Source organism: Anser cygnoides, chromosome 19 (assembly GCF_040182565.1).
Source record: "Anser cygnoides isolate HZ-2024a breed goose chromosome 19, Taihu_goose_T2T_genome, whole genome shotgun sequence".
In the NCBI taxonomy this organism is placed as follows: Eukaryota; Metazoa; Chordata; class Aves; order Anseriformes; family Anatidae; genus Anser; species Anser cygnoides.
Genome location: NC_089891.1, coordinates 5,693,153 through 5,719,579, shown reverse-complemented (window position 1 = coordinate 5,719,579; position 26,427 = coordinate 5,693,153). Strand labels below are relative to the sequence as shown.

Here is a 26,427-nt window from a genome sequence, read left to right as displayed (position 1 = left end):
ATTTGCCAACGGAGCTGGGGTTTATTACCCTGATCAAAGCACTAGGAACAAATGCAAGCAGCATTTGATGGAAGCTGTGAGCACTACAGGATTATAAACACTTATCGAGGGCTCACATTAAAAGCGGCGGCTGAACCAGGCTGCAATCTGCATCCAGGGCCAGGACCTTGATTACAGCATCGTCCTGTTCAGCAGGGGACGTGGATCCTCTAATTTCCAGCCACCTCCTTTGCCACTGGCTGCCCACGGGTTGCTCAGCAACAAGGGCTGATGCTGCCAATTTATGTGGAGCGAGGAGCCCTCAGGCTCCCGAGATGAGATGCTCTTACCCAAGGATGTGTGCAAGGCGCTCTTGTGCTCAGTCACAGCAAGTGGTAAAATGCCGGGGAAAACTGGGAGCACTTGGCATCCCCAGGGCGAGGAGGGCATCACTCATGGGGCTGTGACCATGCCTACATCAGACAAATCAAGCAAAAAAACACGTATTTGTCCAGCACAGCTGCCTGCAGCCCCCCATTATCGTGTCCCATCCCGGCACACAGGATCCGCCTTCCACCACTGGAACCCGCTCTTGCTGTTCAGCAGAACTGCAGTAGGGTGAGACCTGTCCGATGCCAACGCTGCCAGCCAGCCCCGGACACAAGGCAGACCTGGCTGGCAGGCGGAGGCAGCACAGACCCGCAGCTGTCTCACAGCAGGTTCACAGGCACAGAAACACAACAGGGCCCTGCAGGATGAAGACGGGGTTCAACTTGCCCTTAACCCAAAGGGCCCTTTTCCAACAAGGCAATAGGAGCCTCAGCTGCTGCCCCAGCTACTTCCCAACACATAAATAAATATGCCCAAGTCAGTATTTGTGACTCCTAATTAACTACATCATCAGAAATTAGCAGCACAGCATGAGCTCAGATTAACTGAGCAGTCACACAGCCGAGGGCTGAGATGGCTCCCACCTCCCATCAGCCCCTGGAGAACCCCACAAGCCAGGCCTGGAAGAACCAAAGGCAGAAAAAAAAAGTTTTATTCTTCATCAGGAAATAAAATTTTCAGGAGGAATGAGATGACACAAGCTGCTTTGCTTTTGCTGAGGCCCCAGGGAAACGGGGCCAGTTATGAAACTCGCCTGGGATTTAGCAGAAAGCTGCTGGGAAACTCAGTTTGAATGGAGAAAGAAGTTAGGCTGGAGAATTAGTGACAGAAGAGAAGAGCTTTCCCTGCTCTATACACAAGGTCAACACAAGCATCTGTAGCACTTGCTCCTTATTGCCATCTTGTTGCACAGATGGGCCCATCACCCTGGGGACTGGGGGGACTGCCCAGGGCAGCTCCTGTCTCATCCCACAACAGCGGAGCCTTTGGTATCCGCCACCCGTGACTTGGTCCCGGCCCCCCTGTTCTATAACACTGCATGCTGTAGACATGCTAGGTACATTTAGTTTTTCAGTTATATGTAAACTGTGACCTGTAGGATTGGGCTGACTGGACACGTCTTATTTGTGCCACTGTAAAGCTGCAGCTCTGCTACACCCAGCACCACTGGGTGCTGAACGCACGACGAGACCCAGTCCTGCAATCCTGCCCCTGGGCGCCCAGCATCTCCCAAACTGTCTGCATTCACCCTGAGGAAGCATTCAGCCTCTGGGCTGAGACATCCAGTTTATTTAGTTGCTTGCGTGGGAGCTGGATATCTTGTTGCTACTTTTAGTTCTCCATTAAAAGCAAACGGTGACCTTTGGTGCCCCTACGAAGCAAGGGCATCTCGGGAAGGTCTGTCTGGAGACTAATGAAGACCGAAAGTTTTCCATGCACAGCAGAAGGGAGAGGTTTCATTAAGAACAAGGCAAACCATTCCCCAAGCAAGAGCAGCTACCAAAGGAAATCATTCAAAGTTACCTCCCATCACACACAACTTAATTAAACGAGGATCCTTCCTCCAAGGCATGATCAGATTTCTGGAGCCACGCAGAGAGCTGAGAGGAGAAACGAGCTGCCTGCAGCCCCGCGGGGCTGTTTGCAGGTCACCCTGCCAGTGCCAGAGACAGCCACCCCATTTCCTCGCAAATGGGCCTCAAGAGCTATGCTTCCCTGAAGGCTTCCCATCACTGAGCGAGGCCACAGCCCATCACCCCATCTGCACCCCTGCCTATGGGCTCAGACCTGGCGTCCCCCCAGCTTTAGGGCAAGCAGAGGGAGCAGAACTTTAGGTGGCTGTTACCTCGCTCACCATATCCTCCCTCAGAGCCCCGCTGTCTCCTGAAGCTTGCGGCAGGAGATCCACTTGACCCACACACCTATCACCTCCATTTCCTAAGAGAGAACAACTTTTTTATCAGGTCTTTAAGCCCAGCGCTCCATCTCTGTCTGCTCCACCAGACAAACCCACTGGCAGCTTTTCCATCTGCAGACATGTCATTTAAATGGAATTATGCCAGCATCGGGGTTCGTGCTGTTCCTGTTCTGTAGACATGCTTTGGAAATGGATGCAAACTGATCTAATATCCAATTCTGACTTTCCCCAGATCTGTTGGTACAGCTCCCTTGGCTTCGGTGCAACTGAAGTGCTGGGTGCAACTGAAAGCAGAATCTAGCGTAGAACACTCCGGAGTTATTAGCAGCGCATGAATAATCTGGATAAAATGCCCTTTTAATGCCAGCAGTGATAAAAGTGCAAGAGTGGAGCCAACAGAAGTAATTCTCTGCTCGTGTACGAGGCACAGGCTGCTTTCAACCCACTGCTTCCAACAAGCTCAGCGCTAGGTCTGCGGCTGGCTCATCGAACGGCCTCCAGACAGAGACCACGGAGGCTGAGGCCTCACCCCCAGCACACCCCAGCCAGCGGCAGGAGGACAGACAGACATCCCGGGGAGCAGCAGCCCCAGAACTTGGGCCCTGCAGCCCCACAGTGCCAACAAGGGAACCCATTCCCCACATCCTGGGGTAGGAAATGCCTCTTCTCATCTGACTGCCCTAATGAGTATCACCTCGTCAGACAAACGAGCACTTGGTTGGTTAAGGCATAAGGCAAGTCCAGCCAATTCGTGCTATTCCATCAAGAGACAGTTTCCCCTTTGGGGTGGAAGCCATTAGCAGACCACACAGTATTTTCTAGCTTGTATTGGTCTGATTATATCCATCAGACAGGCTTTCATTGTGCTTTTTTCCCCCCCAAGATTAAAGTACTTTTTGCTATCTGGGAAAGTACTTACAGCGTAATTAAGTCACCCGGCCCTTCGTTTGATAAGGACTGAGCAGACTGGGTTCTCACATTCCCTCCCTGCGTGGCATTTCCTCCTAATGCCTTCCAAGTTTTCAATATCCTTTTAAAGCCCCAATACTAAATCCGTGTGGGTGAATTTACCATCTCTGGCCTTGCCCCTGCCCAAAGCAGGAAGAAATCACCTCCTGCCCTCGCCCCCAGCCTGTAGCCATTCCTCCTGCCCACCTGGGAGCTGAGAGCAGCAAGACAACCATCCCCACCCCGCACGCTGCCACCCCCTTGCAGGCACCACATTGCACCTATTTGACAGCAGCGCTGCACACAGTAGCATCAGCTCTCTGCAGGCATCCTGTTACAGCACCACACACCACCAACAGAAGGGTTTCTATATCCAGCATTACCTCTGGAAGCACAGGTATAATCAGAGGGCTTTAACCTCGCCTGTTCCCACACAGACCCCGCTGTGCTCAGCTAGGCTGCAGGGATTACCGCTAACCCGCATCGCAGATGGCTCCCAACAGAACGCGCTCCCTCCCGATGCTGTTCCCTGCACGCAGGGCAGCGTGCTAGCAGGTATTGCAGAGCCTGCTCAGGGACAGGCAAAGATGGAATCTCATTTTAGGAGCACGCTGAGGAAAAATAGTTTCTCTGCGTATTAAGATAAAGTTACGTTTGGCTCAAGTTGATGCTGCACAGCCATTTCTGCTGGAAGAGCTTCTTGCAGAAATCTCCCCATGGCTACAGCTACTCCCAGACTTCAGGAACAGTTTGAACCCCCTAAAAGAAGGAAAATTAAGCTTTTAGGAGGAAGAAACATTTCCATTCACGCCAGCAGCACTGCTCTCATTTCCGAGGCTGAGTACTATGTACAAAGATTACCTCCCATCCTGTCCCCCAAAGTTCAGGGCAAGAACATCTTTTAGCTTTTAAAGCCTCATAGGTGGGCATTTATAGTGCCAGTCCTCAGAGCTCTCAACTAAAATAAATGGGATTAAATGGTGTTAATTTAACTTAGTTGCACTCTGATGTGAACTACTCAGAAGCTATATGTGAGGCAGAACACTAGCCAGGTGTCCGGGGACTAGCAGAGGGACATGGTCCTTGTGCTAACACTAAGCAGTGCTTCCTGATGCACAGCAATACACGAGCCAAGGAGCAGCTGGCGCAGGAGCTGAGAAGCCACTCCAGGATCAAAGGAGGCTGCAGAGGGCTCATTCCCATTGTGTCTGCTATCACCCATTGCTGATGATGCACACCGAACCCTTCACACTGGTTAAAGAAATATATAGATACTCTTTCTTTCTGTAAGACATATTACAGCTACAGCTCCGCTGCTTGAGGGAAGCTGAAGCACCTCTCACGAGGCTTGGTGGTTGCAATAACCATTGGGGAACAAGTGCTGCTCTCCCAGCTCCAGATCAGAGGCACCTGCCAACTGCTCTTGTGAAGCCCCATGCCACCAGGATGACCAGCAGCAGCTATCAGGCTGCAAACCAGCCAAAAGCAGCCAGGAGCTCCCCCAAGCCATCCCCACTCTCAGACAAGCACACAGCTGTCCTCAGCACAGGAGCAGGCTCTCACCTTATTTTACAGCAGCTTCATGGGTGTGGGGAGCAGCTTGGTTATTTGAAAGAGACTCATGGGACAGTCCTTGCACACACGGCAGGATCTGCTGCTTGCAGTACCCATCCGGATGCCCCAGGGCTACTGCACACAGAGGCAGACCCTGCAACACCTCCAGCGAGTGCTCATGTCTGCTGCCAATATATTTGTAGGTGACTAAGACACCCTTGTTGAACAAAGTGAAAATTACTTTATCTTGCAGCATAAAGCTTTGTCAAAGAGTAAAAAGCAGGTAACTGGCTTGACACGGTGGCCCCAACCCCATACATGACGGGCAGCAAAATAACAGCCCTTAGGCACTGAACGTTTTTTCCACTTACAGGGCACTTTCAGTGCCGAAGTGTACTACTTCTGTAAACCTGCCTTTAGTCCAAATGGAATCCAATCACATAAGGTACCATGTACACGAAGTTCTGATTAAAAGTTCGAAACAGTCACAAAGTGCCCTTGATGTGGGCTCTGAAAGCTGTGATCAACTTTGAACGCAAGAACCACCACGTGCTCAGGAAACAGCCTTAGGTCAAGGTCAGTCCTGTGCGAGGGTGGCAAGAAGCCAGCTGCAGACTGACATCTGTTGAAGGTCCCCAGGGGACCCACAAGAAGTGGGACAACTGGGATCAAGTACCCTCTGTGGGATGCTCAGGGTATCCCAGCAGCACCGCCCAGGCTCCTAGCTCCAATCCCAAAGACCTACGACCAGGAGGAGGGAGCCCGAAGGGGACCTCGAGGGGGCTGCAAGCATCATATTGCTGCCAGCCCCTTGCATGGCTCAAGAGATGCTCAGGAGCAAGAGCTCGTAACCCAACAGCAGGCAGCATGGCAGAAACAGGCTGACAGGAAGGGAGGCATCAGGCAGAGCAACCAGTGAGGCAAAAATGCTTATTAATCTGAAAACTGTGACATGAAGCCTCACGGCACCGCCCTCCTGAGAGCAGAGCATGGTAGGCTCTCCAACCCACCTCACTAGTGCTTTGCCAGCTACAATGGGCCAGCTTTCAGAAATGCATCCCAGTTATCGAAGTCCAAAACAATCCCAACCAACATTGCTTCCCACTCCACAGTATGTGTCATGCCCGCTCCTGGCTGGAGACTCACCCCTTGCCACCCCAGCACCATGCTGGCTTTCCCACAAGCAAAGAAAGGAGCACTATCCTTTTCAGCCTTGCCAACAGAGCAAATCAACATACCGCAGTGCTATAATTGAGGCCATCTCCACCAGACATCAAGGTGTAGATGAACTTCTGTGTTCATGGGGCTGATTTATTTGTAGGAGCTGTTAAAATATCTTCATTATCCCAACCTCTTGATGTTGCACATTAATAAAACTCAAGAGCCCAGATGAGCACACTTTGTTAGTGCTCCAACTAATCAATGCAAAAACCTCCTTGGAAACACAGGCAGCAGCACAGAAGAGAGCTGAGTGGTCTCAGGGTGCACTGATAGCAGCACCCTTCCTTAGCACCTTCACACCCACTGCTCCGAGCCTCAGCGTAAGGCTGAGCCTGTAACTACAAGCAGCACAGCACAGGTTGGTCATCCCATTTGATTTAAAGCCTGGGATGCCCAGAACAGGTAAGGAAGAGCCTTGAGCTTCACAAGCCAAGACAACACTGCAGAGCAGACCCTTATCTCCCAGTTCCTTGCCTTACCCAGTCCAAAGACCTGCTGGGAGTCCTGACTCAGTCTCTGGTCTCCGACTCCGAGACAGGTTCCCACCAGGCAGCTCCTCCCATGGAAAGCCCCGCAACAAGCAGCAGGCTTTTGAGTGCTTCTCCAGACCAAAGCCCAGGGAAGACATTTTGAAGTACCAGGTGAGTGCAAACACCTCAGAAGGAAGTTACGAAACTCGAGCAAGAAGCGTGACCTAGAGCCTTGAACTCTGAACAGGAAGGCTCCTGTACCCCAAGGCAGGCAGCCCAGTGTTCGATGTCAGTCTGCTCGAGTGACCTGCAGGATGCCAAAGCAAATTGGGGAAACAAGAAAAGCTTCAGCCATCCTTTCCAGATGGAAATAATTCAGCACTTCCCCCAGCCTAGTGCAGTGCACCACTGAAGACAGACAAACTCTGGTTATTTTAATCAATCTGTCTGGATTTGGTCCATGGTTGCCTGGCTTTTCACATGTAATTAGCAATGCACAGGTTTTGGTAAGTGATTTCAAACATGCTTAGAGAACTAGCAGACAGCAGCTCTCGAAATTCATACAGTGATTACTGAAAGCCTAGATTCAGGTCATTACCTGGGACCTTCACTAGCTCACTGCGTACCACAGCCCGCATAGCGATGCTATGATCAGTTTTCCTGTTGCAGAGCCCCATCAATGGAGCCGCAGCCTACAGATGGTCGCACCAAGACAATTCCTACTGCAAATTTATCAGAAGGGAGAAAGTGAAATTTAAGATCCTCCATTCCTCAGCCATCAGAAGGCAGCAGTAGCAGCCAGTGAACCGCAGCACACACACTGGTTACGCAGAAGTATTAACCACTTAATCCCCAAAGTTCAGTTCTTGACACATTTTTTCTTTAAAACCTTGTCCTTACACCTCCCCTGTCCAGTCCTTTAGCCCAGAAACCTGCCTCAGAAATGTTCTTTTTGACCAAAAGTCTCTTCCCAACACCCTGCCTGAGCTCCCAGTGGTATCACACTACAGGAACCATCCCTGGCATCACAGGCACCCCACAGCAGCAAGGACAAGCTGCAACACCTGACCTCATTATCTTCTTTCCATATGAAGCCAAATGCTTCAATGTATATTTAAAGTCTGCCAAACCCAGTTTAAATTGATTGCCAAATGCTCCCTTTTTATATTGTACAGTAAATAGTTCAAGTTGTCAATATAATGGTCTGAAAACTAGGAGTTGAGATATTAGTCACTAAAATATAATTAAGTGTAAGACAATTGTATGCTGAACAACTTCTAACCAGCGATACCAGGGCTGTTGAACAGTGATGATATGAGCTATCTCAGAGTTGAGCAATTGTGATAGTATAACACATATTACAACATACACAATAATTCAAGCACTTACAGTCTTACTGAGTTAGCACCCTTATCTGCCCCAAATTACACACAATTCTCTTGGTATTAGGCCATGCTCCACAGGGTGCAATGAAGTCAAAGCAGACAGCCACATTACCCACCTCAGATGCTGTTTTCCAGTCATTACCATTTGTTGGTGAATAGCTGAAGTTTGAGCCACAAACAGTTGAGGCACAGTTGGTTTCTGCAAGTTACTAAATTGCTTCCAAAAACCATGCCAAGAGTTGCAGGATTTGTTAAACTTAGGGATTAACACAGGTAGCAGTACCTGGCAGAGCAGCTTAGCTCAGGCACACAGCATAGTTCCCACCTGGCTGTGCCTTGCACGCTGCGTGAAACATAAAAAAAAAATCTCAAGTCTCTACTTTCTCCTATCTTCTCAAAAAAAAAGAAAAAACACTATTAGCTTATTTACACCAAGCTCATCCAAGTGTTAACCACAAGGAAGTTGTAATTATGGGGACTATACAAACATGACCTGGACACAACAAATAAATAGCATTAGAAGAGCTCAAATAGGCTCAAAAGGACAGAAGAAAGTCAAAACCCTTCTCTTGCACTGCAGCTCTGGTCTCCCCAGAGTCCTGGGGTAAGCAGCAGACAGGATTGCTGGGAGCAAGTTGCCCTGTTCAGAAGGCACAGCCCCCCCCCCCCCCCCCCTCCCCTCCCCAACCCCAGCAGTCTGCTTATGCTCCATCATTGCAACTTTATCCCCCCCAAGAACAAAAGAAGCAGGCAAAACCTGCACAGCTTACCTGCTCTGAGAGCCCACACACTCAGGATGCTGCGCTGGTGAATTCAGTGCTGCATCTCTCCAGCCAACCCCTGCATGTGTCCCTTGGGGCAATGGCAGTCCTCCATAGGAGAGCCGTCAGCCTCCCCTGCAGCTCCTCCATGGCCACACGTGTTGCTCAGTTGACGAAGGCTGGGTCCTGCTCTGCTCCTGGTGCCACGCTCCTATGCTCTTCCTTCTTGGCAGCACCCAGGCTCACAGTCCTGCAGCCTCCTTACTGCAGCCCACGGTGCCCCTGAGCAGACCGGTCATCTCCAAAGCTGAGTTCTGCCACCACTCAGCTGAGTGACCCTTCTGTTGCTACTTCAGCTCAAATAAGAACATTTTGCACCTATCCATCTTTTCACAAGATCTTCTTCTGCCACAAAGAATCACTACTAAGAGCCCAGAACAATTCCCATAATAGCTTTTTAAGTTTCCTACCATGCATAACTACTCTGAAGAAGAGTCAACAAGGACCCACTCAGAGCAAGGAAAAAAAAAAGACCCTAAACTTTATAAATAAGTAAATAAATAAGCACTACAGGCAAAGTCTCAAGGCAATCATACAAAAAGTAAAAAGTTCACATCAAAAAACCCTCCTTAAACTTAAAAAAAAAAAAAAAGAAAAAGAAAAATGAAAAAAAAAACAGCCACTAAGCTTTCATCTCACCCTCTATTTGTAAGTGACGAGAAGAAAGTACAGCCCCACTGGGGCCACCCATACCCAGCAGATGAGACTCAGTCAATTAGGGCTGATTAACAGGCTTCAGCTGGGGAGAACATGAGTCCCACCAGGGACAAGGTGCTGCTGGTGCCTCTGTGAGGAACAGGACCCCTCTGCGACAGCTAAAATCCTGGTATTGAAAAGAAATGTTAACTGAGATTAGTCTTGACATTTCTGGGTCTTGTAATCACAGTGGGTGACAAAAGCAAATTCTGGATCAGAGCCTTCTTCAGAACAATTTAAACCTCTCTATTTTACGGAAAGACTGAGTTACACAAAGGGGTGACAGCCCGTAAGTTGAAAGCAGCGGTATGTGGTGTTCTGGGATTATGCTAAAATCAAGCAGTCTGAGTATCCTCCAAAATGCCTACTTTTTGTAAATTGGAGAGAAAAAGTGTAACTGCTGCACATGCTGCTGCCCCTCGAGCTGTCCTGAGTCCTCGTCCCCCACGGCATGTCCCTGTGTGCTGCACGGAGGCAATGCTGGCCAGCATCGTTGACCCCTTTGCAGGACTAAGGGTTGGTTCGCTAGGAGGAAATAAGTGGGCAGGAAGTGAAAATTAAACCAGTCAGTGGAAAACAGAGAGGAATGGTTTTCGCGTTCATCTGCCTACGTTGGCATTATGTCAAAGGACTATTATGGGGAAACTGCACTGGGAACCAGGGCCTTTGGTGGGGAAAAAGCTGCATTTTTCCTACTTGAGGATAGCTGAGTCTCGCGAGCTATCCCACAGCAACAAGAGATGGATTTGAGGTGAAACTTGAACTTTTGGTGCGTTTCCCTGTCAGGTCAATTGATGCCTCCCTAAGCAGCAAATCCAGCCTCGTCAGCAGTGAGGTGAGGCCACAGCGCACTGAGGCTTCTCGTTTTCCATCCCAGCCGGACCGCGGCACGCTCAGCACAGCCCCGCTGTGATGGCACCGTGCCGGCCTCTGCCTGAGGCTGAACCAGAAGAAATAGTGACATCTGCTGAAGAGAGAAACCTCCTTCCCCAGCACCGCGGCTGCTTCTCCTGCCCAGCTGAGCCCTGCACTGCTGCACCTGGAACCATGGCGGGGAGGTGGAAATGCTCAGCAAATCTTTCAGATTTGAAATGAATCCATGGGCGAGAGGAGCTGTGATTTCAGCAGGTTGGCCATAGTTTCAGTTTTGCTGTTTTTCCCCCGTGTTGGTTGAATGTGAAAACTCTTGGAAAGAAACACTTGTGAGCAGGCTGCGTGCCGTTGCTGTCTGGCTTCCTCGGGTTGTGTTTCACATCCAACCGCTTGCAATGGCTGCAAATCCCAGGAATTAAAATCCCTACCGGCCACGTGGACATCAGTGGTGCAGTCCTGGGGCTGAATCCTGAACTTTAGGGCAAGCTGTGGGCTGTATCTGGGTTGCAAGCACCAACACCTTGGCTCCGGGTCTGGCTGTGACGCTCCCATGCTCTGCATCTGCTGGGTTAACTTGCCTCACGGCCTGGCTGCCCTGCACTGGAAGTGCTTGAGAGCTGGGGGTCCCCCACCCCAAAGCAGGGTTTTTGGGGGATAACAACAACACTCATGTCGTTTTTGGGAGGGAACTTTGTGAGGAAGCTGGGCCCCGATGAGTGCTCAGGCACAGCACCGGTGTAGGCTGAGAGGCGTCTCCTCAGGGCTGCACCCTGCCAGACACAGCTGGGTCTGGAGGGTTCCAGTCAGTTCTGGGGGGGGGGTCAGTTCAGGAATGTTCCAGTCAGTTCTGGAGAGTTCCAGTCAGTTCTGGAGGGTTCTAGTCAGTTCTGGAGGGTTTCAGTCAGTTCCGGGGGGGTTCAGTTCAGGAATGTTCCCGTCAGTTCTGGAGGGTTTCAGTCAGTTCAGTCAGTTGGGGGGGATGGGGGGGGTGTCAGTTCAGGAATGTTCCCGTGAGTTCTGGAGGATTTTAGTCAGTTTGGGGGGGGGGGGGGGGTGGTGTTCAGTTCAGGAATGTTCCAGTCAGTTCTGGAGAGTTTCAGTCAGTTCTGGAAGGTTCTGATGGTTCTGGAGGGTTCAGGTGGTTCTGGAGGGTTCCAGGCCGTTCCGGAATGTTCCAGGTGGTTCCACAGCAGCCCCAGGGGTAACGCAAGAGGGGCCCAATCCGGAGCAGATTCCCTGCTTGGGGCTGATCCTGAGAGAAAAGGGGGTGTAGGGTGCGGGTGTTGTTTTCTCTCTTTTTCTCACTATCCAAACTTGTTTTGTTTGGCAAGAAATACAATTAATTTTTTAGCATTTGAGGCAGCTTGCCCATGACAGTCGTTGGTTGGCACCTCCCTGACCTTAACGCAATCCACGAGCTTTTTTGCCTTGTTTGCTGCCGTGTACCATTGGGAGGGAGGGGTGAGCAGCTCCACGAGGAACCCAGCTCGGTGGCAGGGGGCAATGCGGGGTGCACGGCCCCCAGCACGTGCTGCAGCGTGACCGTGGGGCACAGCCTGGCGGTGTGCTCCAGCTCACGGCCTCTGGGCAACACCTTCTGTGCGCGATTTGGCACACAGCACAAAACACTCATGTGTCCACACAACGCATACATAGCCTGGCGCACGGCTTCAGCGCAGAGCCCAACGCGTATTTTGGTGCACGGTGCGCGGAGCACAGCTCAAGGCACAACTCGGTACGTGCCTCAGCGCTCAACGCCTGATTCAGGGCACGGCTTTAGCGTACGGTGCCCCGCCCCGGTGCCCGCCCCCCGCCGCCGCCCGCCGCTCCGCCAGGGGCCGCTGTCCGCTCCTCTCCGCTCCCCTCCCCTGGGCCGGGCGCCGCTTCCCGCCGGGTGCCCATGGAGCCGGGCGGCCCGCGGAGCCTGAGGTACGGGGCGGGACGGGCGGGAAGGGACGGGACGGGCCGGGCCTTAAAGGGGCAGCGCCTTGGGGGGGAGCCCCCCGGAGCCCCCCCAGCCTCCCCTCAGCGCCCCCCGCTCTCTCCCCGTCTCTCCCCGCAGCGCGGCGGAGCTGCCGGCGGCCCGCGGGCGGAGCAGGGCCGCCCGGTACCGCGGCGGCCCGAAGGAGGCCGCGCCCGACGGCTCGGAGGAGCAGGCGGAGCGGCTGCGGCTCTGCCGGGACGAGCAGTGGCGGCGGCTGGCCGAGGAGCGCGTGGAGCGCCTGTGAGTCCGCCTGGGTCTGTCTGTTTGTCCGTCACCCCCAGGGGCGGTGCCTCCACCACCTCTCTGGGCAACCCGTCCCAACGCCTGGCCGCTCTTTCTCAGAAGAAATGTCTCCTCGTTTCCAACCTGAGCCTCCCCTGGTGCAGCTTGAGGCCATTCCCTCTGGTCCTGTCACAGTTACCTGTGAGAAGAGGCCGACCCCCAGCTCCCCACACCTTCCTCTCAGGGAGTCGTAGAAAGCAGTAAGGCCTCCCCTGAGCCTCCTCTTCAAAGTCCTTTGCATCCTGGCAAAGTCACCCCCCACTTCTCTTAGCTGTTAATTTTTTCCTGTGAGACCATGTACTTTGCTGTGTGGGTGGGATGCAGCGTGTACATTGTGGGTCAGCTTGGGCCATGTGTCTCCAGCAGGCTGCTGCATATGGACAGATATCTGTGGTGCTGGCTGAAGATGTTCTTAACTCATTGGTGATGGTAGCATCTTCACGTGGTACCCTCAGATCCAGAAGACGATGCCTTTCTCAGGCTTTACCCTGTAAAAATGCCACCTGAAACTCTGCCGCCTTTTGACACCTTCCTGAGCTTTTTGCATTGATAAAACAGGAGTTGATTGTGGTTGATTGTAGAACACGCTGATAATAAAATCCCCTAATCTTTAACCTTTACAGGGGGAATCTGGTGAAAGCTGAGTGGAAGCCAGAAAAGGGCATTGTGGAGCTGCAGTCCCCTGCGGTGAGTCTGCTGCAGAGTGTACTCAGTACCTTCATTTCCTGCTGGCAACTGCAGATTCCTTATTTGCTTTTTGAAGTGAGAGGGAGACCAGTTGTCAGCAGAGAGCAGACAAAGCCCATCACGGTTTTGTGCTTTTGTTCCAGGGGAAGTTCTGGCACACCATGGGGTTCTCAGAGCGTGGCAAACAGTGCCTGCTGCCCGAGGAGGCTCTGTACCTGCTGGAGTGCGTAAGTAGGCTACCCATGCTTGGGCTTTTCCTGGGTGACTGAAGGAGCTCTAGAAGCTGAACATTTGCTCCCCTTTAGGCTGAAGTCAGTTAGCATGTGTTGGTTGCTACTGCAGTTTGAGCAGTTGATAAAAGTCCAGTCTGGTTCTCGTGAAATTGTCTCTGCTAGCCTGTTTGCTGATGGAGGTGATGATCTCCAGGCCAGGGGTTTGCATGTTGTACTCCGGATCAGTGGTGAATTTATCTAGCTGGTATTGTCTTTAACCCACTCCTGCATCAAATATGACAGTCTGGGAGAGCATTTGGGTAATTCAAGCTTCTGTTCCTAAAGCAGTAAGTCTGCTCTTTTGTCAGAAGCATAGGGAGCCTGTTTACAAAGTTTTCTACTGAGGTTTCTTTCTTTCTCTGGGTGTGGTGAAAGACGGACACTGATATATCAGTTATTTTACCAAAGTCTGCCCTGGTCTGGGAAAACTCAGTGTTCTGGGAATTCCTGAAAACCAGATCAAACCATTATCTGTGGTTTGCAGGAGTTAATTGGAATAAAAGATACGACACTGAGAAATCCTTTTCCTCAGAACTGGTATACTGTTAATTAGGACATCGGAGACTGGTCAGTACCTTCTCTGTCCTGAGTTGACTTCCTCCCTTATCTAGGGTGTCATGCGTATTTCTGCAATAGCAGGGTTCACAAGTTCATTAGCACAGTTTTTCTGTTCTTCTCTAATAAGCTGATGGGAATTGGAACTTCATCCAGCTTGTTAGGGCCATGTACCCAGTATAAATGCCTGTGTTCATGAAAAGCCATGAATGTCCACATAACTACAACTGGAACAGGAAGGTCCTGTGCAGTTCTGATTGTCTGTACAGCATAAGTTATCCTTTGGATGTCCAGCAGAATAAATGCAGCTATGGCAGCTGCTGTCTGCGTATCAAGAAAGCCTTTATGAAGTAAGCACAGAACAGCCTTGTGTAAGGGCTGGCGGTATGCAGTGTCTTTTTGTCGAACAAAATCATATACTCATTGTGATATATAGCCCTTTGCATCGTTTTAGAATGAAGAATTTCCCACATTAAAATTCTGGACTCCTCCATCCTTCCTAATCCCTGTAGTCAGACACTAAATCAGATCTTCCCCTGCGAAGCTTGCTGGCAGGGGAAGAGATGATATTAGCAGCCAGTGCTGTACATGCTTTACATTTGATCTGAGATCTTTGGCGTTGCTGCTTGGCATCTCTTCCCTAGTACATATGACAAAGAAATTTAAATGTAGCACACAGGGGAGTGAGACCGAGTTAATTTCAGTGCTCTTCTCCTTGCAGAAATGCTGGTTGGATTTCTTTACTATAGCGATATTTTTTTTCTTTCCACAGCTGTTACCAGAGGCACAGATGCACCAATCTAAAGGGGAGCTTTTTTCCCCTTAGCAAAACTTAATTAGATTATAGGCATCTAATGATATCCATTAAATCCTAATTGCAAATGCAGGGGGTTTTGCCTCTGGCAATTTGACAAGCAATAGATCATAAACAAATTGACAGCAATAAAATTGCTTAGTCAGTTGCTGAGTGCAGAATCCATCCCCACAAACAGAAAAGACCAGTTAGATGCCTTCATCCTGTCCCACTGCAGAGAACAAGTCTTATGAGGAGCGGCTGAGGGAGCTGGGCTTGTTCAGCCTGGAGAAGAGGAGGCTCAGGGGCGACCTTATCGCTCTCTACAGTTACCTTAAAGGAGGCTGTAAAGAGGTGGGGGTTGGTCTGTTCTCCTACGTGCCTGGTGACAGGACGAGGGGGAATGGGCGAAAGTTGCGACAGGGGAGTTTTAGGTTGGATGTTAGGAAGTACTTCTTTACCGAAAGGGTTATTAAGCATTGGAACGGGCTGCCCAGGGAGGTGGTGGAGTCACCATCCCTGGAGGTCTTTAAAAGACGTTTAGATGTAGAGCTTAGCGATATGGTTTAGTGGAGTACTTAGTGTTAGGTCGGAGGTTGGACTCGATGATCTTGAGGTCTCTTCCAACCTAGAAATCTGTGATACTGTGATGCCTTCATCCTGTCCCACTGCAGAGGTATGTTCCTAGTGCCTTAGCTTTTTTTTTTCCTTTTTTTCTTTTTTTCCCTTTTTTTTTTTTTTTTAATCTTAGGAAAAGGAAAAAGAGGCATAGCCTAAAACTGCCTCCTGGAGGTTAGTTGCCGTTGCCTGGAGAAATCTACCTGTGGGATCACTGAGGCTGCAGTAAATGCTTCTGAGGAGCCACCAGTTGATGGTATCTGAGGATGCCATCAATTCTCCTGTTCCAGCTCTCTTGGTGTTGCTGGTCCTAAATGTTTTGTAGTTGTGCTGTGTCCTCAATCACTGAGATCATCACAGTTATAGAGAGCGATCTCCCAAAGCAGTGATATTTTAACAGTTGAGTGTCGAGCTGCCACCTGCGTCCTCTAGATGGATGGGGCAGTGCCAGGGCAGGAGCTGAGAGCTGTGGCTGGGAACTCCTTACCTGGCTGCTAAACCCAGGGCGTTGGGGGACTGCATGGGAGAGGGACTGCACGTAGTCCAGGTGGCACGTGGGGAGGCATGGATATGATGTGAAGGAGGGTGCTAGCACCAGCTGTCGGGGCCAGTGGGAAGAGACCGTTGTGACCTTTCATAGATTTGTTCCCTGGGATTCTCTAAATGTCAGTTTTTGCCCTGCAGGGCTCTGTTCAGCTCTTTTACAGGAATCTGCCCTTGTCGATCCAAGAAGGCTATGAGATGCTGCTGTCCCAGGAGGAGATGAGCCTGTCCCATTACCAGGTGTGTTGGGAGGATGAAAGCAGGGAGCCCAGCCTCTGCCGCACGGCCTCTTCCAGGGGCTAAGGGCAGGGTAGGCAGGTAGGGAGGGAAGGGGAGGCATTCTGAGGTTTTTCCCCCACTCATCTTTTTCCAGATGATCGGTTCCTGTTTTCCTACCTTTTCTTCGGGCCCTAACCTTAGGGGTTTTTTACTCTTCCCATGCCACACGGTGTTTACCCAGTTGCAGCAGAACTGAAGTAAATTAACCTTCTTGCTTTCCTTTGCTCCAAGGTTTTCAGCCACTTGAAGCAACTGGGTTATATTGTACTGAGATTCAACCCCAGGTAACCAGCTTTTCCTTTCCGCGCTGCTTTCTCCTTTCTGAAGATCCTGAGCAGCCCTGTGCCCCCTACATGGCTCTAATGGAACAGCAGAGAAGAGGACTCTGACCCTGCATTCCACCTCTTGGGAGGATTAAAGGCTAAAAGTGGCACTCTACCCTTCCTTGCTCCTCCCTCTTGAGGAGGTGACTGGGGACATGCCATGGGGCATGAATTGAGGACTGTCTTGGTCCTGCTTGTGGATTTCCTGTGCCTGGAAGAAAAGGTTTTTGCTGCTGTATTCTGGGGGCTGAGCAGAAGGGTAGTTTTGCTACCCTGCCCTGCTCTCAGTCTCTGTGTCGGTGTCTCCTTGCAGTACTGTCCTGTCGCCCTACGAGAGGCAGCTGAACCTGGAAAGTCACTGCAAGAGCTCAGGGAAACACCATCGGAAAAGGAGGAGGAGTTCCAGCCCCGGGTAAGGCTGTGGCCCAAAGTCTTTTTCCTGCTCTCCCAGGCCCTGCTGGCTCAGGACCAGTTACTTTGCTACAGCGTCTTCAGCCCTTCCTGCTGTGGGTGCCCTCCCCAGGCACTGCAGTGCTCTTCCTGAGCTCTTTGCAGCGTGCTCTTGGCACATCTGCACTTCATGCGGGTCTGATGGGGGTGAGCTGCCACCAAGCTTCCCAACTGCAGCGATGAGATGCCAAAATAGAAGGGGAGAGAGGTCAGCGCAGAAGAAAAGTGGCAGATGTCTTCTCTTCTCCTTTTTTAGAGGGAGCGCAAGACTCCACAGTGCCCATCTTGTACTTCTTCATCCTTTTAACGTAGCTTGCATGCTAGGCCTGCACAGCAGAGAGCATAGATGGGTCCTGGTCCTTTCACATTGCCTCGAGAAGTTGCCAAAATGCAAACAAGCTGATATAATTACTAATTTTGCTATTATAATTATGACAGTTTCCAGTAGATGGCGTCCTCCTTTAAGAAACGAGGAGGAAGAGACTGGTCTGCAACTCCAGTCCTCCTCTTACCGAGGAAATTGGTGCCCAAGGAGCTCTGAAGTTTTAGGAACTGGGAGATAAAACTGCTGGTTTAGGAACTGCCTCATCTTTCCTGGGAGCCAGGGACTGAATGTCATACCAGAGTGCTGTCAGACAGGTTTCTGCCAAGCGTGTGCTGGTATCTGAGGCCTGTTCGGTTTGGCTGACGTCCATCGTGGTTGCGTGGAGGTGTTTGGGTCAGTAGCCGGGGTGTGGAGGCTGCGGGCGGGTTGAGAACATGTGTCTGCTGGGACTGGGGTTCTCCTGGCTAGGGGCTCCTGCCACCCTTCCTTCAGGCCCAGCAGACTGCTTTTGTCCTGTTACAAGGCGGGAGGCAGGATTTAAAGGGAATGATGTCCCACCACAAACCCTTGCTGTCTTTTATGCTGCTGCTTCTGTCCTTAGGTCACTTGAGAAGAAACATAAAGTGTCTGAGGACCTTCCAGAAGCTGAAGGGACCCCTGAAAAAGCTGGAGATGACTGTGGAGATTCCAGCTGCCTTCCCTTGGATGAAAAGCCCTTGTCAGAGCAGCCAAAGGAATTGGATGCTGGCAGTGGAGAGGAGCAGTCAAACCCAGTTCCTCTTGATACAGAACAAAAGAACTCCCCGAGCCCCTCCAGGAGCAGGGCTGGAGACCACGAGGCAAGCAGCACTGGCACCCGTGCGCCGCGCTGGGATTTTACCACCATCATCTTGCCAAACGTGGCCCCAGATCAGCCGTGCACACATCTGCCTTCACCTGACAGCGGGCTTCTGCCAGAAAATGTGCCAGGGAGGGAAGTTGACGCAGCTTCCTGGTGTAGACGCATCAACCTAAAACAGGAGAAGCTGTCACGGAAGGAAAGGGAGCAGCGGGAGAGGGAAAGCAGGTACAAGAGCAGTGTCAATGCTGACAGGGAGGTGAGGCGCTGCTCCAGCTGGCAGGAGTACAAAGCCCTTTTGAAGCAGAGGAGCCAGCAGAGGGTTTGGAGACGACCGCCGCATCTCTGGGACCAAGCTGTCACACCGCTTCTGCGGCCAGAGGAAGCTACTTCCACAGGTAGCGGCTGTGGGAACCTGCCGGGGACACGCACACCCTGCCCCTGTTTATGCAACAGCAAACAGACGACTCGGGGAAGCTAAATGTCAGCTTGGGGAAGCTAAATGTCAGTTTAGGGGCAGTGCCTTGAGAAGGAAAACCTCATAACAAGGCCTGGGCAAAGCAGGCACAGAGGAGCCCACGGATCGGGGGGGAGAAGAAAGCTTGTCTTCTTGCCTTTCTGTCTCTTTCTATAGCCCACTCAAGTGCCAGGATAAATAGGGCCTTAGGAGGTCTCCTAATCTGTTCCCCATGTCCTGCTGTATTGCAATCCCTCCTGCTAGGCTGTTAGGCATGTGAAATCAGGGCCAGCAAGATTGCAAAGCAGTTGCAGGGTGTTCTGGGCTGTGTGCTGGGAGGAGATGAGGAAGTTGAGGTCTTTGAAGTAGCCAGTGGTGACTGTGGTGCTGCCAGCCATTGTCGGAGGAGGAAGGCTCGTGGGTGGTGGTGGAGCGCTTGGAGTGCCCTGGGAGAGAAATAGCTGGTCTGATCCTTTCCTGTTCTTTCTCCCTCCAGCTGCGATCCTCCAGCAGATCAGCGTGCTGCAGCCCTCCCACATCCTGGATGGAGCCTCCCGGTTAGTAGCCAGCCAGCCGGCTCGTGGCTGGTAGGGAACGGGGCTGTCTTGTGACCGTCCCTGCTTGTGAGGTCTGTGAGACGCTCGCGGCAGCAGCTTGGGAGTTGCCTGGCATCCAGAATGTCCAGAGAATCCAGTGCTCTGCTCTGTGGTCCTGCAGATGTGGGTTGGGTCTCACGTCTGCCTCCTCCCTGGGATGTGCTGCCGTCCCTGCTGCAGCGATGGTAAAGCCTTGGGAGTTTTAGTTCTGCTCTTGTCTTAAGGAGTCTGTGTGGCGTCTGCGTGCTGTCCCTGTGGGACAGAGCAGTGCTTTGCTTCTGTACCTGTTAGTGGTACTTCTTGCAAAGGGTTGCACGGAGAGGAGAGTGGCAGATGTGGGGCAGGAGCTGGCTCTGGTCTGGCTACAGAACATAGAAGATCTGGAAAGTAACTGTAGTAGACCCAGGGTCAGTCCCTTGAGGAGTGAAGCCTGTCACAGGGCCCAAACTAGCCAGGCTTCACAGCTTTTGTTCCGTCTTTCATCTGATTTATCTACCCCATACAGTGTTTCAATCCCTTAAGTACGTGGATTTGTTCCCTCTTCTGTAGGCTGCAGGAGGACCCAGAGAGCATGAAGATAAGCTTCAATGTGTATCAAGCCGATGCTGTGGCCAAGTTTAAGAAGACAAACCCTGGGAAACCATACGTCAGGATGTGTGTTCAGAGGTATGCGCGGGTCTTATGCGGGGTTTTGAAGCAGGCAGTAAGTCCAAATGATCTGTAAATGACCCAGGATCTTGTGAGCTTTGCAGTTCATCAGAGTGCCTCCCTTAGGGTGGTCCTGCCCAGAAATGTTTTATTGTTTTCTTTTTTTTCTTCCTCTTTTGTTGGAGGCTGTGGCTCGCAATTCCTCTAGCCCTTGCACTCAGCCCACACTATTTGTCATACGGTTGCTACTCGTGTCTGTGAGTATTACTGGAGTCAGGGATAAGAAGACGCCACAGCTGTATTTATGCAACACACACGAAACTCATCTAGAGCTCAGTCTTGCGGGGACCTGCATGGCAGCTGAATCCTCAGCCAGTGCAGCTCCCTGTGGATTTCTGCAGAGATGTACCTCCACAGAGCTCCCTACGGGCTCAGGACCATGGGTTTAGCATTTTTATCTTTGTTAAATGTAACTTTAAAATCAGTACGGACAGAGGATAGGCGTCCCCTTTCTTGCTGGCTCCAGAATCTGATACTTAAATTCTGTGGACAGGTACAAAGTTCAGTCCCTGCCTTTCCTAACTTTGGTGTGCTCAAACCGTCCCTCCTTCCCTTGCTGCAGCTGCAGTAGGCAGAGGAAGGCAGGTGGTAATGCAGTTTGACAAAGGTCTGTGTCACGGGCAAGTAGGATGATTCTTGCTGCACAAATATTTCCATTTATGAGCAAACACTCTGCAGAATTAAAACGAAGGGAAAAGCAGGTTGGGTGTTGATCCCAGCAACCCAAAGATCTTCCAAGCACAAAGGTATTAAGACTGCATTGGATTGGCAACTGGCCAGTAGCCCAGTGAGCTGCATCTAATCGGCACAGCGTGGAGAATTTTGCAGTTGCCTTTGCTTTTGGCAAAGGGTTTGACAGCTCCCCGTTCCCAACATGCAGCGTGCTCTCAGCATCTCTCAGTGTGCTCATCAGCTTCCTGCTTTGATTGAAAGGGGTGGGGAGGTTTACAACCAGCTCCTATGACCAGAAGGAGCTGTTGTGATCGCTGGCCAGGACAGCTTTGTTCTCAAAGCAAGAATATGTAAACAACAGGCTATTTTTTCCCTCCACAGCTTTGACGAGCAGATCCCATCCCTTCGGGCTTTGAAGCAGGTTACATATCAGAGCGGGGACGTCCCGGTGGTCTTTGCACTGGTGGACCACGGAGAAATTGCCTTTTACTCACTAAAGGAATTCAAGCTGCCAGTTGATGTTAATCCCTGAAGTTACTGACGTTTGCCAGAATGGCATGAGACAAAGGGAAGAGCTTCACTCAGGATTTGCTTTCTTGATTAAAGAAATATTATGGGAAATAGAGCCTGTGATAACGACCTGGAACTTTGGGTAGTTGACCGTTGTATTTGCTGCTACAGGCTTCACACTGCGGGGAGATGGCTCTCGCATGACAACAAAATGTACTGCAAACAGGTGCGGGTGGCTTAGCTGGGGGTTTGTGGACTGGAGTACACACCGCTTGTTCCTGAAGGCGCTGGTTCTCCAGCTTTCTCGTCTTCTGGACCACCAGTCTGCCTTTCTGTGTCAGCTTTGGCTGACCTGTGGACCATTCGAAAATACTTTAGCGGTGTAAATCCCTTGTCCTGTGCTAAGAGCCACTGTGGCTGAAGTCACTGAGGTCAGTCAGGGACAGAATAAGCTGATCAGATCAGTGATGGTGTCCTGAGCCTCTGTCGTTCAGTCGCACCAACAGCTATCAGATCAGATTCTGATCTGAAAAAGTAACGAGCCATAAAATTCAGCCCCCTGAGTAAAGTTTCCAGGCACTGGAGAGCAAGAAACTGCTCCTTGCACATGGTTTCATCAGTCTGAGAGCACAGAAAGCCCCAAAGTATGGCGGATGGCCCCCAGCCTCCTGTTGCAGCTGTGCTGAGATGTATTTTAGCCACACAACATCATGCCAAATTAAAGTTATGCCACTGCTGTTGGTGCATGGTTTGTGATAGCTCAGCAGCGCTGTGCTGCAGCCCCCTGTTTTAACCCGATGTCCTCTCTCCTGGCTGTGGATCCTTGTCTTTGTTTCTCAAGCGAGGTCCCTGAGTAAAGACAGAAGATAGAAATTCCTCATGAGCCTTCCAGCCCTGTGGCTGCTGTGCTCCAAGCCAAGGACATCGTTGTGTTCCGGGCCTTATCATGGGAACCTTCTGCCAGGATATCCAGGTACCAAATTTGCTTTAGCCTCTATGCAAAAGTGCCGGTGACAGGTGCCAGAAAGTCTGCTCAGCGCATGGGAAGCTTGCTGAGCACAGCTGTGTTCAGTATCTAAGTTCTTCAGAAGTGTAATAGCAACTGATTTAGATGCATTTTATGTGATAATTTTTTAGTTCTTTTTGGAGATGGGGAGAAGGTTAAGCAATAAAGAAGCCTTTTCCAACAGTGGAAGCGCCCGAGTCTGGTTCTTAATTCCCCCCCCAAATATAAGTAACTTCGAAGGGACTCTGGGGAGAATGCTGGGCCCCCAACACACCATCTGGTGAGTGTCTGCCTGTGGCCATACAGCTGTGAGGCTGCGTAACCCCACTTGTGCACTGTCTGTGCTTGTGTCCAGCCACTGCCTTGTTCCCAGGAGGGCAGCAGGACTCAGGCCCTGGCGGATTCTGTCCCCACGCAGCTCCCGTCGGCACACGACGCCGTGCCATCTTCCTCCTGCACGGCCACAAGTATCATAGCCCAAGGTGGGAGCGAGCTGCTGCAAGCGCTGCGTTTGTTCCTGTTTCATTCACACACCCGCGTTATCAGATGGAGGAAATCAGCAGGGCCCTGCGAGCTGAGGGGCTGACAGCTCCTCCTGTCCGTGCTCTTCCTCCCTCCTGGGAGCTGCGCGTTTGCTGTGATAGTCCGCTTAAAGCCGGGCTGTTGGCAGTTCCAGTCTGTGCCCTCAGCATTCTCCCAGACTGTTTTGCAGATTAAAGGTGGTGGGAAGACAGTTTCTAAGAACAGGCACAGCCAGCAGAGCTCTAGTCTGACCCACGGGGCTCATGTTTGTCCTAGAATTAGGTCAAACTCACTCCAGGTGATCTCAATCAGCCTCAGCTGTTTATGCCAAGGTAGAATTGTATCGATGAACTCTACAAGAGCCACCCAGTGAGTTTCGCTAGGGCAAAGACTCCCTGATTCAGCACAAAACAATTACAATTTAATAACTACTGCAGGGAGGATTGAGAAACTGTGGCTGCCTTGCTCAGCACCACAACATCTGACAGAGCCTCCACCAGGATGGGATTATGATGCAGACTGATACCACTGCTTCATTTTGGCCCACGATGTGGATCAACTGGATGTTGCAAGACAATGACAGAAGCGAGGATCTTCATTTAAAAACTTCACTTTGGGAAGCTGGGCTGTTACCTGACCCTTATCAGAGGCAAGTTCAAGCATTGCATGGACTGCAGGGACTTCCAGCCGCCGGGGCACTGACACGTTACCACGATTCCTTGCCCAGCTCCTGTTCCCTTGCAATAGGAGGCAGGCTGGCAGCAGCAGAGCTGTGTGACGAGCTAACGGCTGTGCCGCTCTTTGCAACTGAGGCTTTCCCTTTCTCTTAAGGCTTTCCACCTCCTGCTTTTGCAGTGAGGAGGGGTGGGAGCCTTCCTTGTGACAATGGGCGGGAGCCTTCCCTGGGCCTGGTGCTGGGCTCCTGCTCCTCGTGGGGCCGCAGGCTGCCCGGGGCAGGAGGCGGAGGCCGTGTCCCGGCCGGGAAGGGGCTCCCCGTGCCCGCCCCGCTGCCCGCGGGCGGAGCGCACCGGGACCGGGAGCGGAGCTGCCGAAGGGCGGGGCCGGCCCCTCACGCCCCGCCCCCAGCCCCGGCTGCGCGGCCGCGGTGGCTGCGGCGGCCGCTCTCTGATTGGCTGGGAGCGAGCCGAGCGCTGAATTACCCCTGGCCGCGCCGGATGAAAGGGAGGCGGGGCCGCCGCTCGCCCTCATTTGCATGAGGAGCCACGCCCCGGCACGCTATTTACATACGGAGCCACGCCCCCCAGATTGCGACTTACACACGGAGCCACGCCCCTGGAATCTATTTGCATACGAAGCCCCGCCTCTAGGGGGCGTGGCCTGGACACGGAGCGCCGCCCCGCCGCACCCCTCCCGGAGGTGCCCCGGGAGGCCGCAGCGGAGCGGGAGCGATCGCGGAGCGGAGCGAGGCCGGGGCGGCCCCGGCTCCAGGCCCCGCAGGTGAGTGCCGGGCCCGGGCAAGCCCCGGGGACGTGGGAAGGTCCCCGCGGGGGGGTCCCCGAGCCGTTGCCCGCCGCCCCTCCCGGACTCCGCGGCTCCCCGGGGCTTTGCTCCCGGTTTGTTCCCGGGGCTGCAAGGCGCTCGCCGCCCCCTGGGCTCCCTGGGGTGCCCGGGTCCTCCTCGCTGCCCCGCTCCAGCACCCTGAAACCCCCCCTGTGGGGAGCGCCCCGGGACGCAACGAGCGTGGCTCGCCCCTAAAACTTCAGGTGCTGGTGTTGGGGTTTGGGGTTTGCAGGGGGTTGTGTGGTTTTTTTGTTTGTTTTGTTTTGTTTTGTTTTTGTTTTTTTGTTTTTAATTGTTTGCTTATCGAGCTGGGTTTGTTTGCACTGGCCAGAGCGCGCAGCTGGGGAGTGCAGTACGGGAGCTTTACATCCTGGGATTTTCTTGGAGGTTGCTCCTGGGGCCGCTCGCCCCAAACTTCCTGGTTCAGCCCTTGGCGCGAGTTGGGTCGCGGCCCGGGGCTCCTGCCCGGGTGCCGGGCCCTGCCTGGGGGCTGCTGGCCAAGGCCCGGGGAGGGAAGCTGCTCTGCTGCCTCCTGTGAGAGCTGCAACCGCCCGGGAGCCGTCCCGGAGCAGCACATCACAGCTCTTCCGCAGCCTGAACCTCGTCCTGCCGTGGGAAGGATCCCTGTCCACAGCCGGCTCTTGTAGGGCTCCACCTGCTCCAGCAGGCTCCAAGCAGAAGTAATGAATACGAATTGCCATGTGTCCTTTGGGACGTGCTGTTAGCACTTCTGTCTTCCTCCAGATTCTTGCCACTACTAAATACGTGATCACTTTTCTTTTTCTTTCCCGAAGATGTGAGAGTTTGCTGGGCAAGTGGGCTTGTTACTGTTAACCAGCTGTGAGCAGGTGAAACAAGAAGGGGAGGCAAGTTGTTTAGCCTTGGCTCGGGTTTCCTGCAGTTGTGGCAGTGGAACAAAGTGGTTGCTGACATCTCGCCTCCTGGAGGTGAGGCTTAACCTTGGCTTTGGAGGAAGGTTTGTGTGTTTGTGTGCAGTGCTGTTGCTGGAGCAGAGCGGCTGAGGCAGGCGTACGGGTCTGTATTTCTGCAGCGGTGCAAAGCTGTGTGCTCACGTGAGGATAACGATAAGATGGGGAGAGAGCTCGCCTGAGATAATACAGGTTGTTCTTTGTAATGTGTTACGTGGTGGGGAATGCTGCTCTTTGTAGTCATCTGAGAGCACTTCAGCCGACTGGAATATCTTGCTTTACCAAGTCCCAGGCGAAGCTGAATGCCCAAAGCAGGCTGCCTGGTGATTTTACCTTTGATTTGGGAAGCTGGTGCTTCTGGCAAGCAGAATGCAAAGCCAGGGTACGTCCCAAGGCTTCTCCGTGCATCCCGACACGTTCCTTGGAAAGGCAGCCTGGCCCACGGAGGGGGCAAAGATGACCCGTGCAAGTAGTGAGCCGCTTGTAGTTGTGCTCAGTGCTGTCTGTAACTACTCAGGGGGCTCCAGTTAGCTTATGGTATTGAAAAGAGAGAAAAGTTCTCAAACGTCTTCGTAGGGTGGTGCTGAGGAACATAATCTGTTATTTGGTTTTGTACAAATTGCATCTGCTCTAATTCCTTACTGAAGAAAACTACTGGAGGAACTAAATTATTTCAGTGACTCCTGTAGCTTCCAGTTCCCTTCTGGTACAATAAAGCAGTTATTACTGGGACTTGCACTTGGGAGAGGCGTGGGTATTTTCCTGACTGACATTGTGGCTCGAGAGATGTTAGAGTAAGAGGATTTAAACATATGTAAGTAATGCAGTTAGTACATGCCAATAAGAGCGTGTGATACCGCTAGTAGCCTGATCTTTATTTAAAATGGTTTGTCAAAGGCGGGGCTGGCAGTAGCTGAAAGTTTGATTTCTGTGCAAAAATTCTATGGGAGCACCAATTCTCATCTGAAAGTTTTTTCCAGATGGATCTTGCTGTGGTGCTTTAAAAAGAAAACTTTTGTGACTTACCCTATCGACTCACTGCGCTTCGTGTGTACACTGCCGTCTGAATCACGCTTCTTAGCAGAAGTATACAAAGAGTTTTGCATTATGTGCAATAACATTGTCCAGCGCAAAGACTTTGTTCTGCTATCGCAGCCTCATGTTGTCATGCTCCCATGACAAGGAGAACACAATAGGAGTCGTCATGACACACAGGGCTCGCACAATTAATAAATTTATTGCAAGTGGGCGGTCTCTGCGAACTCCGAACACAAAGCTGCAGAAGTAAATGAACTTGTCCGA

The 26,427-nt window shown here is 51.9% G+C and overlaps 3 protein-coding genes across 8 annotated transcripts in view; 2 read left to right on the top strand and 1 right to left on the bottom strand.

Moving 5' to 3' along the window:
* CASKIN2 (CASK interacting protein 2) overlaps window positions 1-9,125 on the bottom strand; it is a 79,929-nt gene extending 70,804 nt beyond the window's left edge. Inside the window, exon 1 of the mRNA XM_048064178.2 lies at window positions 8,636-9,125. The gene's annotated coding sequence lies outside the window, so the exon portion shown is untranslated. The remainder of the gene's footprint in view (window positions 1-8,635) is intronic.
* Window positions 9,126-12,056: 2,931 nt separating this feature from the next.
* TSEN54 (tRNA splicing endonuclease subunit 54) lies at window positions 12,057-22,336 on the top strand. Its single transcript, XM_066979926.1, has 11 exons — window positions 12,057-12,184; window positions 12,318-12,479; window positions 13,145-13,208; window positions 13,352-13,435; window positions 16,131-16,229; window positions 16,500-16,552; window positions 16,905-17,003; window positions 17,968-18,602; window positions 19,158-19,218; window positions 19,807-19,923; window positions 21,019-22,336. Exons 1-11 carry the CDS (start codon window positions 12,156-12,158, stop codon window positions 21,167-21,169), a joined length of 1,554 nt encoding a protein of 517 aa, XP_066836027.1. The 5' UTR covers window positions 12,057-12,155; the 3' UTR covers window positions 21,170-22,336.
* A 1,672-nt stretch (window positions 22,337-24,008) lies between these two features.
* LLGL2 (LLGL scribble cell polarity complex component 2) overlaps window positions 24,009-26,427 on the top strand; it is a 33,787-nt gene continuing 31,368 nt past the window's right edge. For all 6 annotated transcript variants that reach the window (XM_048064203.2, XM_048064202.2, XM_048064201.2 and 3 more), the window contains exon 1: window positions 24,009-24,133. The gene's annotated coding sequence lies outside the window, so the exon portion shown is untranslated. The remainder of the gene's footprint in view (window positions 24,134-26,427) is intronic.